The sequence below is a fragment of the Terrapene carolina genome, unplaced genomic scaffold, assembly GCF_002925995.2.
Source record: "Terrapene carolina triunguis isolate 2854851 unplaced genomic scaffold, T_m_triunguis-2.0 Scaffold93, whole genome shotgun sequence".
Classification (NCBI taxonomy): Eukaryota; Metazoa; Chordata; order Testudines; family Emydidae; genus Terrapene; species Terrapene triunguis.
Genome location: NW_020664444.1, coordinates 15,654,936 through 15,668,041, shown reverse-complemented (window position 1 = coordinate 15,668,041; position 13,106 = coordinate 15,654,936). Strand labels below are relative to the sequence as shown.

The window sequence follows — 13,106 nt, the reverse complement described above, 5'->3', positions numbered from 1 at the left end:
AGAGATCTGCTGTACTGGAGATCCCAAGCCAAGAGCACTAAATTGAAGTCCTCGAGTTCATCTAAATCACCAGGTACCCATTGATCAGTACCAAACAAGCATGACCGAGGTCCTATGGGCTCTGCACCAACGAAGTCAGTACTGCCTGCAGCATCTTTAATACCTCGACTGACAGACCAGAAAATGTCAGCACCATATGCACTGCCCTCAGTGCTGCAGGCCTCTACATTATCAGTTCACCAGGTTCCTGTGCAACCTCACCTGATGCTGCAGGAGTTCAGATTTTCCAGGGATTTGTTAATCTCCAGTGAATCTAAATGTCCTTTTATTGAACTCAGTTAGGCAAGGTACCAGAGATAGCAGAAGTCTATCACCCATACTGCCTAATACCCTTTTAACCATGCGTACGGAGAGACAAACCATCACTCCTCCTTCATCTGCTCCTCTTTTAGACTTTGTAGATGAGAACTCTCAAATATCTGTTCAGGGCTCTTATGATATCTGCCTAGACTAGACTCTCCTGAGCTTGCTCCATCAAGGGATACTTCAAGGCTCATGAGGCCCCAACTTCCTCAGCATCCTCCTTGGTATGATGAATCCTGGATGCCTTCCCTGTTCCCATATTGCCTCTCAAATGAGCACATTGGGATCCTGGGGCTGCATACTATAATAAAGAACAAAATTGTCAGACACATAGATGAACATAATTTATTGGGGAGGAGTCAACATGTGCAGCATCTTATAGCTCAGTGGTTTGAGCATTGGCCTGCTAAAACCAGGGGGCCATTTAGGGATCTGGGGCAAAAATCTGTCTGGGGATTGGTCCTGCTTTGAGCAGGAGGTTGGACTAGATGACCTCCTGAGGTCCCTTCCAACCCTGATATTCTATGAACATGGTTTTTGTAAAATGCCTCACCAATCTACTAGATTTCTTTGAGGGGGTCAACAAGCATGTGGACAAGGGGGATATAGTGTACTTAGATTTTCAGAGAGCCTTTGACAAGATCCCTCACCAAAGGTTCTTAAGCAAAGTAAGCTGCCACGGGATAAGAGGGAAGGTTCTCTCATGGATTGGTAACTGGTTAAAAGATAGCAAACAAAGGGTAGGAGTAAATGGTCAGTTTTCAGAATGGCGAGAGGTAAATAATGGTGTCCCCCAGGGGTTTGTACTGGGCCCAGTCCTATTCAACATATTCATAAACGATCTGGAAAAAGGGGGTAAACAGTGATGTGGCAAAATTTGCAGATGATACAAAATTACTCAAGATAGTTAAATTCCAAGCAGACTGTGAAGAGCTACAAAAGGATCTCATAAATTTGGGTTACTGGGCAACAAAATGGCAGATGAAATTCAATGTTGATAAATGCTAAGTAATGCACATTGGAAAACATGATCCCAACTATACATATAAAACAATGGGGTCTAAATTAGCTGTTATCACTCAAGAAAGAGATCTTGGAGTCATTGTGGATAGTTCTCTGAAAACATCCACTCAATGTGCAGCAGCAGTCAAAAAAGCAAACAATGTTGGGAATCATTGAGAAAGGGATAGATAATAAGACAGGAAAATATCATATTGTCTCTATATAAATCCATGGTACATACACATCTCGAATACTGAGTGCAGATGTGGTCACCCCATTTGAAAAAAAAAATATTGGAATTGGAAAAGGTTCAGAAAAGGGCAACAAAAATGATTGGGTATGGAATGGCTTCTGTATGAGAAGCGATTAATAAAACTGACTTTTCAGCTTGGAAAAGAGATGACTAAGGGGGATATGATAGAGGTCTATAAAATCATGACTGGTAGTGGAGATAGTAAGCAAGGAGGTGTTGTTTACTCCTTCTCATAACACAAGAAAACATTCTACAATACATTAGAAGCAAGAGGAAGACCAAGGACAGGGTAGGCTCATTACTCAATGGGGGAGGGGGAGAGAAACAATAACAGAAAATGTGGAAATGGCAGAGGTGCATAATGACTTCTTTGTTTCAGTTTTCACCAAGAAGGTTGGTGGTGATTGGATGTTTAACATAGTGAATGCCAGTGAAAATGAGGTAGGAGCAGAGGCTAAAATAGGGAAAGAACAAGTTAAAAATTACTTAGACAAGTTAGATGTCTTCCAGTCACCAGGGCCTGATGAAATGCATCCTAGAATACTCAAGGAGCTGGCTGAGGAGATATCTGAGCCATTAGCAATTATCTTTGAAAAGTCATGGAAGACTGGAGAGATTCCAGAGGACTGGAAAAGGGCAAATATATTGCTAATCTATAAAAAGGGAAATAAGGACAACCTGGGGAATTACAGACCAGTCAACTTAATTTCTGTACCTGGAAGGATAGTGAAGGAAATAATTAAGCAATCAATTTGCAAACATCTAGAAGATAGTAAGGTGATAATTAACAGTCAGCATGGATTTGTCAAGAACAAATCGTGTCAAACAATCCTGATAGCTTTCTTTGACAGGGTAACAAGCCTTGTGGATGTGGGGGAAGCAGTAGACGTGGTATATCTAGACTTTAGTAAAGTTTTGATACTGTCTCACATGACCTTCTCATAAACAGACTAGGGAAATGCAACCTAGATGGAGCTACTATAAGGTGGGTGCATAACTGGTTGGAAAACCATTCCCAGAGAGTAGTTATCAGTGGTTCACAGTCATGCTGGAAGGGCATAATGAGTGGGGTCCCGCAGGGATCGGTTCTGGGTCCAGTTCTGTTCAATATCTTCATTAATGATTTAGATAATGGCATAGAGAGTATACTTACGAAGTTTGCAGACGATACCAAGCTGAGAGGGGTTGCAAGTGCTTTGGAGGATAGGATTAAAATTCAAAATGATTTGGACAAACTGGAGAAATGGTCTGAAGTAAATAGGATGAAATTCAATAAGGACAAATGCAAAGTATTCCACTTAGGAAGGAACAATCAGTTGCACACATACCAAATGGGAAATGACTGCCTAGGAAGGAGTACTGCAGAAAGGGATCTGGGGGTCATAGTAGATCACAAGCTAAATATGAGTCAACAGTGTAATGCTGTTGCAAAAAAAGCAAACATCATTCTGGGATGTGTTAGCAGGAGTATTGTAAGCAAGACACGAGAAGTAATTCTTCTGCTCTACTCCACCCTGATTAGGCCTCAACTGGAGTATTGTGTCCAGTTCTGGGCTCCACATTTCAGGAAATATGTGGACAAATTGGAGAAAGTCCAAAGAAGAGCAGCAAAAATGATTAAAGGTGTAGAAAACATGACCTATGAGGGAAGATTGAAAAAATTGGGTTTGTTTAGTCTGGAGAAGAGAAGACTGAGAGGAGACATAACAGTTTTTATGTACCTAATAGGTTGTTACAAGGAGGAGGGAGAAAAATTGTTCTTCTTAACCTCTGAGGACAGGACAAGAAGCAATGGGCTTAAATTGCAGCAAGGGCGGTTTAAGTTGGACATTAGGAAAAACTTCATAACTGTCAGAGTGGTTAAGCCCTGGGATAAATTGCCTAGGGAGATTGTGGAATCTCCATCATTGGGGATTTTTAAGAGCAGGTTGGACAAACCTGTCAGGGATGGTCTAGATAATACTTAGTCCTGCCTTGAGTGCAGGGGACTGGACTAGATGACCTCTTGAGGTCCCTTCCAGTTCTATGATTCTAGGATTCTATGAAAAGGAAGTATTTTTTTTCCACACAATTCAGTCAGTCTGTGGAATTTCTTGCCAGAGGATGTTGTGAAGGTCAAGACTATAACAGGGTTCAAAAAAGAACTAATTAAGTTCATGGAGGATAGGTTCGTCAATGGCTATTAGCCAGGATGGGCAGATATGGTGTCCCTAGCTTCTGTTCATTCCCTCTGGAGCACCTGGCATTGGCCACTGTCGGAAGACAGGATACTGGGCTGGATGGACCTTTGGTCTAACCCAGTATGGCTGTTCTTATGTTCTTATACTGCCAGCAATTCTCCGAGATACCCAGTGCTCATGGGAATGCCAAGGTCAGTACTCCGCAATTCCCTCTTCCCCATTTCAAGAGGAGAAGTTTGAAGAGCAAGAGAGGAGCGCTGGTGAGGTTGCTACTGCTTAGACAAATGTTTCTTTATCCTCCCTGGATGAAGCTGTTATGCCCCCTCCATTTACTGTGGATGACTTCAAACAGTCTCAAGACTTGATGAAGAAAGTGGCAGACACTCTTCAAATATTGCTGGAAGAAGTCAGAGACACAGAATAAGTTGTTGGACATTCTTTCTACACCATCTTTGGCCATGTGGTTCTCCACAGAAACGAGGCATTGTTCGAATCTGCCAAGACAATTTGGCAGACTTCTGCTGCTGCTCTGCCCCATCTCCCCTCCCCCCCCCGACCAGAGGGCGGACAAAAGTAGTATGTTCAGACGAGGGGTTCGGAATTATTTTCCTACCCTACCCCTAACTCCTTGGTTGTGGAGGCAGCACTATTCAAAGGCTACCCCTTATGATAAGGATCACAAGTGCTTAGATCATAAGAGCTATTCCTCTGTCATCCTGCAGTGTAGAATTGGTAATTATCAGGTGATCTTGGAAAAATACAACTATCTTAATTATATGAAATTTATTTCCTTTATTGAACACCTTTCACAAGAGCTATTTCAGGCCATTATTGTGGAATGACAGCTTTTAACCAGAACAGCTTTATGGGTCTCACTCTGTCAACACTGACACTGCTGCACCTCTACCGCTGTAGTTATGCATTGAGTCTCATGACTGCAGTCATCAGGATTTCTGCATGAAGTCCAAAACACTGTAGAGGATCTCCCCTTTGATGTTCTTCAATTATTTAATGAATCCACAGATGAGTCTGTGCATTTTCTGAAGGATTCCAGGGTGACCCTTCGTTCACTGGGCATATTACATCCTGCAAACAGGAGGAGATTTAGTCTCAGACAGTTGAGATCCCACGCAGCTCAGTTTTCCTTAAGGCCTAGGAGCTGCCTAAAAAGAAACCCAGAAGGCAGAGGGGAAAATTGTCAACAGCTGAACTTGAATCGATGAAACAGCCACCATCTACATAGTGCTTGTTTGATGTCTCAGTCAAGGGCCTCAAACACCTCCGTGATCTGGATTTGATGCTGAACTATCTTGCTCTTTCCTTACTTCGCCCTTTTGGGGATCATCACTCTCTTTTTTGCACCTCATGGGAGCAGATTACCTCCAACAGATGAGTTTTGGAGGTTATAACATTGGGCTACTCCATCCACTTCCACTCCATACCCCCTTGAACCCCTCTTCTCCATCCCTTTTTCAGGGACCCATCTCACAAACCTCTCCTGAGACAAGAGGTTCTCTCCCTCCTGCATAGGGGCCATGGAACCAGTTCCCACTCAGTACAGAGGAAGGGGATTCTATTCAAAGTACTTTCTGATTCCCAAAAAGAAGGGAGGGCATTTCTAGATCTCATTATACCAAATACCTTTGTCAAGATACAGAGGTTAAAGATGGTAACACTCGCAGATATCACTCCGTCCCTGAATCTGGGCGACTATTTTGCAACACTTTACCTTCAGGACACATGCTTTCTTGTCACCATACATCTCTCAGAAGAGATTCCTACCACTAGTGTCAGGACCACTATCAGTACTGAGTCTTGTCTTTCAGACTCTCTACTACACCCAGAGTACTTACAAAAATTATGGTAGTAGTCGCCACACAGCTTTACCAATGGGAAGTAATTATCTCAACAAACATCTCAAGGGGCATTCCTACATCAAAGTTCGAACCACTGTAAAGAAAGCTATGTCTCTCTTCTACATGCTCATCCTTCAACTCAGCACCGCAAAGTCTTCCCTCTTACCTCTAAAGTGGATAGAGTTCATAGGGACCACTCTAAATGCCATGACTTCCAGAGCCTAACACAAAGAGGACAGGTTTCTCACTCTTACACACTAACTAGCCTGAGTCCCAATTAGCCCACAGGTCACTGGCAGATTGTGCCTGCAGCTCCTCTGGCACATGGCAGCATGTACCTTTGTCACATTGCACACAGACTTATATCTATGCTGCTTCCAAGTCTGGCTCAGGACAATTTATATTCCCAACAGAGACAGTCTAAACAAGTTGTTCTCTGATCCCAGCTGTGTGCTAGTCTCTCTCAACTAGTTGAAAAATCTGGACTACATGTGCTCAGGGGTTCCCTTCAGTCATCCTCCCATTGTCACAATGGTTTTGGACGCATCCCTCCTGGGATGGGGAGCTCTTCTATGGGACCACACGATCCAGGGCAGATGATCTGCCCAGGAGTTTACCCTATATATCAACATTCTGAAGCTCAGAACAATATGATATACTTGCTAGCACCACTTCTCCATGATAGGTCAATCGCTCCATATAATGACAGACAACAAGTCCAGTATGCACTACATAAATTAACAAAGGGGCGCTAGATTTTCCCCTTCCTCCCCCTCTGCTCAAAGGCAATCAAGTTATGGAACTAATGAATAGCTCAACATATCTTGACAGTTTTTGCCTGGACTCCAAAACACAATTGCCAACTACCTCAGCCAGACACTTCACCCAAGATCATGAGTGGAAACTCAATAGATCCATATTCTGACAGATTTTTGTTACTAGGGGTCTTCCGAACATAAACCTTTCAGCCACTGCTGCCAACAGCAAATGTGCAAAGTTCTGCAAAGGGGAGGTCTTGGTTGCCATTCCCTGGGGGATGCCTTTCTCCTCTCTTCGTCAGAGTCTCCTTATATGCCTTTTCTCCAACACTGATCCTCAGAGTTCTAAACAGAACAAAGCCACAGTAATTTTGATTGCACCAACCTGGTCAAAACTCGTATGGTTTCCTTACCTCATTCACTTCTCATCCCAGCCAGCCATCAATCTCCTGCTAACATTCAGCGTTCTCCCTCAGGATTTGGGAAATGTTCATTATCCCAACCTGGATGTTCTCCAGTTCAAGGCTTGGTACCTAGATAGGTCTTGGGATTAGAACTCCCTTGCTTCAGAGAGATTCAAGAAGTCTTCAAGATTCAAGAAAGGAATCTACCAGGAAAATTTACCTTCGGAAATGGAAGAGATTTTACCATTGTTACACCTATCTTTGCCTATCTCTTGTTGACTCACCCATCTTGGAGGTCCTGGAATTCCTGTTCACTCTGAAGAAAGGAAGTCTTTTGTTAAAGCTCCAATAAAATCCACCTAGTGGTCATTACAACTTTTCATTTTCCTGTGGAAGGTTTTTTGGTATTTGCTCATTCTGCAACTTCCAGATTCATCAAAGAGTTATCGAAACTCTTCCTAAATGTCAGAGAGCTCACCCCGACCTGAGATTTGAACTTAGTTCTTAATTCTCTGATGAAAGCTCCTTTTGAGCCACTAGCTACTTGTACATTTCTAAACCTTTCCATGAAAACAGCCTTTCTAGTGGCAATTACCTCCACTCAAAGAGTTGGTGAATTAGGGGCTTTGATAGCTGATCTGCCTTATATGGTCTTCAAGGATAACATATCCCTCCAACCACCCATGGTCTCCAATTTACATATCAGACTGTTCATCCACAGTTTTCCATCCTAAATCTCATCAGACTAGGGAAGATGCTGCCCTTCATACTTTAGACATTAGAGGGTGCTAGTTTACTATTTGGAGAGGACCGAGCCTTTTAGAATTTTTCCAAGACTATTCTCTATCACAGATAGAGCTAAAGGGACACCAGTGTCCACCTAGAGACTTTCTAAATTGGGTTTCTGGCTGCATCCTCTTCTGCTGTGTAGCTGCTAAGGTGCCATGCCCACCTAGGGTAGTAGCCACTCTGCCACATCTCAGTGTATGTCTTTTTGCCTTGCTGAAAGATGTTCCTATTATGGAAATCTGCGAAGTGGCTACATGGACATCAGTTCACACCTTCTTAAAACTTTATGCCTTCATGCACACCTCTAGAGTAGATGCAGTGTTTGGTTCTTCAGTTCTACAAATAGTTCTAGGTAGGGTTTCAAAGCTCCCACTTCTTTCAGAGGATAGTGCTAGTCACCTGAAATGGAGCACCCATAGGGACATGTGGAGAGGTTACTTACCTTTTATGGTAACTGGAGTTCTTTGAGATGAGCAGCCATAGGGACACACCACTACCTGGTCTCCTTCCCCTCTGCTTTGGAGTCTCGTGTTCATGGGACTATTGTGATAGAGAAGAAACTGTTTGTCTCTTGCCGACCTATATATCCTCAGTATGGGCATGAGGATGGCTAGGGCACGTGTGGACCAAACAAACTGCCAAAAAAAACCTGATCAAAGGCACATGAATACCTCAAGTGGAGCATCCATAGGGGGACACATCTCGAAGAACTCATTTACTGTACCAGGTAAGTAACTTCTTCTTCCTCAGTGTCATCATTATCATCATCGTCCTTCTCCACCTGCTGGTGCTACTGCAGGTGCCACCGTTGGCTTCCAAAACTGAAGCCACCTGGCTCTGAGAGTTTAGATGGAGTCTCTGTGTGTTTGCAAATTGCAGCTACGAGCACAGCAATTCACAGCATTCTTGCATCCCTGCTGGCTGACAGCGATTCAAAAATGGTGCTAGCCCACCCAGAAAGAGGGGAAGTATGGAATGGAAGAAGCAAAAGCATGGGATTTTTTGGAGTTTGACCCCCAAGTCCCAGAATTCCCCTGGCTTCTGTTATGCATCTCACAATGCTCAGCAAGAAAAATCCCAGAATGCACACAGCTCAGCATCGAAGCAAAGGATTTTGGGATACCCACCCAGTATACTGCATGCTTAGTGCACATCCAGCTCCTGCTGTGTACACATGATGCAAATTAAAAGAGGGCACAGCAACCCCATCTGCATGCTCTTAGTGTGGCTTACGTATTGCACACCAATCCGTGTGTATGCCCTCAGTGCGAACTAAGTCCCCCGTGTAGACAAGCCCTATGTGCTCTCAGTAAAAAGGGAGTGTCTGATAAAGGTAAGGTCAGCCTCAGCTGTAGGGAATTCTCTCCTTCTCCTAATTGCTATAGGCAGGCTGTGTACTGAGAACTCTGAAGTCAGCCTGCAGTTGTTTAACTGTAACACTTTCCATCTCTCTCTCTTTAGAGTGCTCGGTATAAATGAGTGGCAGAACACAGGATTCCAGTATGATGTTATCAGCTGCTTGAATTTGCTTGATCGCTGTGATCAGCCACTGACTGTATTAAAAGATATTAGAAGTGTATTGGAGCCAACTAGAGGCAGAGTCATTCTTGCACTAGTTTTGCCCTTTCATCCATATGTGGAAAATGGTAAGTAGACACAGATTAAAAGATACTTGGGGAGATAGGGGAAAGGTGTTTTAGGTTATAGTGTTGTGAATTAATACTGTCCAATATAATTTTATATTTATCAGACTTTTAAAATGTGCTGATCAATATCTCTTAATTGCATGGTCAAAATTCCTAGAATTGTACATAAAACATATACTGTAAGTAGATGGCCTCACTTGGACTGAAACTGTTCACTGCCCCTCCCCCCTCCATTCACTACCACCAGTGAAAGACTGAGCAAGTGTATGGGTCCTATACCATATCCTGAAGGCTGCCATACTTGGGCTCTGTTGGAGCAATGGTGGAAGCAAATTCCAGACAAGGAACCTCCACTGAATTCATGGTACAAGCAATCCCAGATATCCAGATCTAGATACTGTGAACAAGAGCACTTTAACTGATCTTGCTGTGCAGTAGTGCATAGGGTGAGATGTCTCTTGGGCAGCTAGGATCAAACTGTTTACAGTGCTATACTTCAGTTGCATCTAGAAATTCATAGGAGTGAGTAGTAATTAAAATAGAATTACTGATATGTATAAATACCTGATCGTGTTTGTTTTACTCTATATAAAATGATCCAGCACATCTCTTTTGGAGTTCACGTTTGATCATTAACTTTTATCCTCTTGTCTGAGTTTTGGAGAAGAATCTGAGAGCACTTTTCAAATATATCTGATTTCTCCCTCAATGAGTATGAGCATCATGGCCTAAATCTTTAAAAGTTACTAGTGGTTTTACGTGCCTTAGTTCTGGGACCTGATTTTTCAGTGAGTGGGTGTTCAGCACTTCTAAAAACCCAACCCCTGTTAGGAGTCCCAATCTGGACACTCAAATCACTAGTCACTTTTAAAAATGAGGCTCATTTATTAGAGAAACCGGTGATAAAATACTATGGAAGTAGAAGTTTAACTGTACCTGGGACATCCTGAAGACCATTAGTGCATCAAAATTGACTCTCTTCACCCTTGTAGAATCCTGTCCTAATTTGGATGATTGACTCTCTTGGTATGTCTGAAGCATTCAGAGTGCAAAAAATCACATCAGAAAAAGTATTTACTTCATTATGTTAATACAAAAATGTAGTAGTAATGCTACAGTCTTGACAGTGAATTTCCTTTGCTCTATTTTCAAAACTTCTTTAACAGAGTTTCACATGTATCTTACAAAGCAGTATTTAAGCCTGTAAAGTTTTTTAAAATGTGGTGGTGTTTTTTTAAATTAGAAAAAAAAAATGTGATTTTTTTTTTTTTTTTATTTTGGGTAGAGAGGCAACTTTTTGGGAGTGTTTTATTTTTTTTATGAACCTATACAATGTTTCAAACATATCTGGATACAATATTCTCTTTAATATGGAAAAGATTTTATTCCTGTCCTAAATGTTCTATAAGATTCCAGGTAATAGTAAAATACAGTTCTGCCTGTATAACAGTGCCTTTATATTCTACATTGAAACAATGTAAGCAAAGTCTGTGATATACAGTGATTGTATATTATCTTGTTTCTTGTGTACCTTCTAATTATACACTTAAATTCAATTTCTCTGTTTTGCAATCACTAATCCATCCAGGACCTGCTTTCCTGCATTTTCCTCTCTGAGTCCTGCATCATGTTTAGGCAACAATATGAACAAAAAATTAATGCAACTTTCTAGCATAGCAGATGGTGGAGGAACTGAGAGAGAGAGACAAATCTGAGGAATCCACTTTTACTTTCTCATGGTTCAATTCTCTAGTATCTAGTGAAAAGAGAATTGGCTATTGGACTAATAAGCCACTAGGACTTGAAAACATGTTCGCTGCATATGGAACTTCAAGACATTTCTTGTTAGGGGTAGGAATCTTCTGTATGGCATCTTGTAAAAAATCTTCTGTATGGCATCTTGTAAACCAGAAAGAAGCTTTGCTTGTGCTGGTGACCCGTGGCAAACCAGACATTTTGTTTCAGACAGCTCCATCTCCCTTGCTTTGTTGTTGCTTCTTTTCTCTAATCTCAGATCAGATCACAATGCTTTCCCTGATGATCTTGTGTGGCCTGCAGGGTGGTGTGTCATGATAGCTTTGGTAAGCCCTTATCAGTGAAGGCTGCTCCAGTTATGCAGTGTCTATCTCAGGGGTTCCCAAACTTGGTTCGCGGCTTGTTCAGGGTAAGCGCCTGGCGGGCTGCCCACTGTTTCCCGCAGCTCCCATTGGCCAGGAACGGCGAACCACACGGCCACTGGGAGCTGCGAGCGGCTGTACCTGCGGACGCTCAGGTAAACAAAGCGTCTTGTGGCCTGCCTGGGGCTTACCCTGAACAAGTTGCAATCCAAGTTTGGGAACCCTGGTTTATCTCGAAACAGAACCAGCATGTTTATTACCCACTGCTATAGACAGGCTATCAGCAGCACTTTTATATTCCAGTTTTGTCTATCTGAAAGTGGATATCTCCATTGGTGTATATGTACATCTGGATATTTTTAAAGAAGTAATTATCTGTCTCTAAGTTTTGAGTGTGCCTGGTTCTCAATGTATTTTAATTGTATTAAAAGCAATTTTTGATGAGACATTGACCAATAGCAAATAAGTAAAGAGCACTTTTTTTGCTTGAGGGAATGGAGCTGCTAATAGTGAAGCAACCATTGCATTTGGTTAATTTTGACCTTTATGTTCTAAAAGTTGAATTTGGTACCTTCAAATTATGCAAACTGCTGGGACAAAACCTATTCCAAGTTGTTACAGACTTCTAACAAGAAATGCCTTCTATCTTTTCAGCAATTAAATAACCACAAACCTCTTACTAAATCCAGATGAAAGAAGAACCTCTTATGTATGTGGTTTCAGATAATCAAATCAGGCAAGCACCAAGCAGGACCACTAGATTCTTAGGCCTTTTGCAGAGTAGACAAAGAACAATGGCTTTAATGTAAAGCTGATCTTTAAAATAGAATTAGACTTAAATTTCAGTTTAACTGTCTATTTTAAGAGGCAAACTAACCATAAACTATATAATCACTTAAATGTCAACCCAATCCCCTGTCCCATCCTGGCCAGGTCAATATTTTGAATCATGTCATTGTACATATTTAGTTGAGTTAAAATGTCAAACACAGAAAAAGAATCTGACTTCCTTAATTGATCTGATTAACTTCATTTCAAATAACATTGTTCCATTTGATTCACTCAGATGTCTATGGTTCCGTTTAAAGAGAGATGCCATTATGACAGTCTGGGGTCACCACTATATGTAGTGGTGGTTCCTCACATTCCAAAGATTTTTTTTTTTTTCTCATTCCATTTTGTAAATCTGGCTGTCCAGAACTCTAGACCCGTACACAACTTTTTATAGAATAATTTAAATCAATATCAACAGAAGATACTCCACTAAAACTCTCCCCGTTGAACTGTCTAACCTACTCTCCTGGGAAAACTGACATTTGTATCCCATGCAAAAAGCTCTGTCAGACCAAGTAGTGTTCTAAATTTTGTAGTTAAAATATCAAAACTTTTTATTATTTTACAAGATGATATGTAAAAAGAAGCAAAGAATGAATTCACTATATGTACATTGTAAGCAAGAACAAATACTTGGAACATGTGGAAGATCCTAGAAAGCATGTATTTCAATTACTGTACTAAAGAGTTTTAAACCCCCTTTAGAAAAGTCTTTTATTATTTTAGAGATATGAGCTCTGATTCAGAGGAGCAATATGTAAGCACAGGGGTCAGCCTATGCGTGGATCCAACTGCAGGATTGGAGCCTGAAAATAGAATAATTTAACTATACTGTTAATGAGAATTATACTCTGCTATGCTTGACACAGCCTCTGTTTCCTTGTTCTTAATTTTTTTAAATGAC

General features: G+C 41.5%; 1 protein-coding gene across 1 annotated transcript in view; it reads left to right on the top strand.

The window, feature by feature from the left end:
* The window catches only part of METTL9 (methyltransferase like 9), a 39,147-nt gene that overhangs the window by 14,988 nt on the left and 11,053 nt on the right, over positions 1-13,106 (top strand). Inside the window, exon 4 of the mRNA XM_024208462.3 lies at positions 9,067-9,251. Coding sequence (XP_024064230.2) covers positions 9,067-9,251 — 185 coding nt within the window. The remainder of the gene's footprint in view (positions 1-9,066; positions 9,252-13,106) is intronic.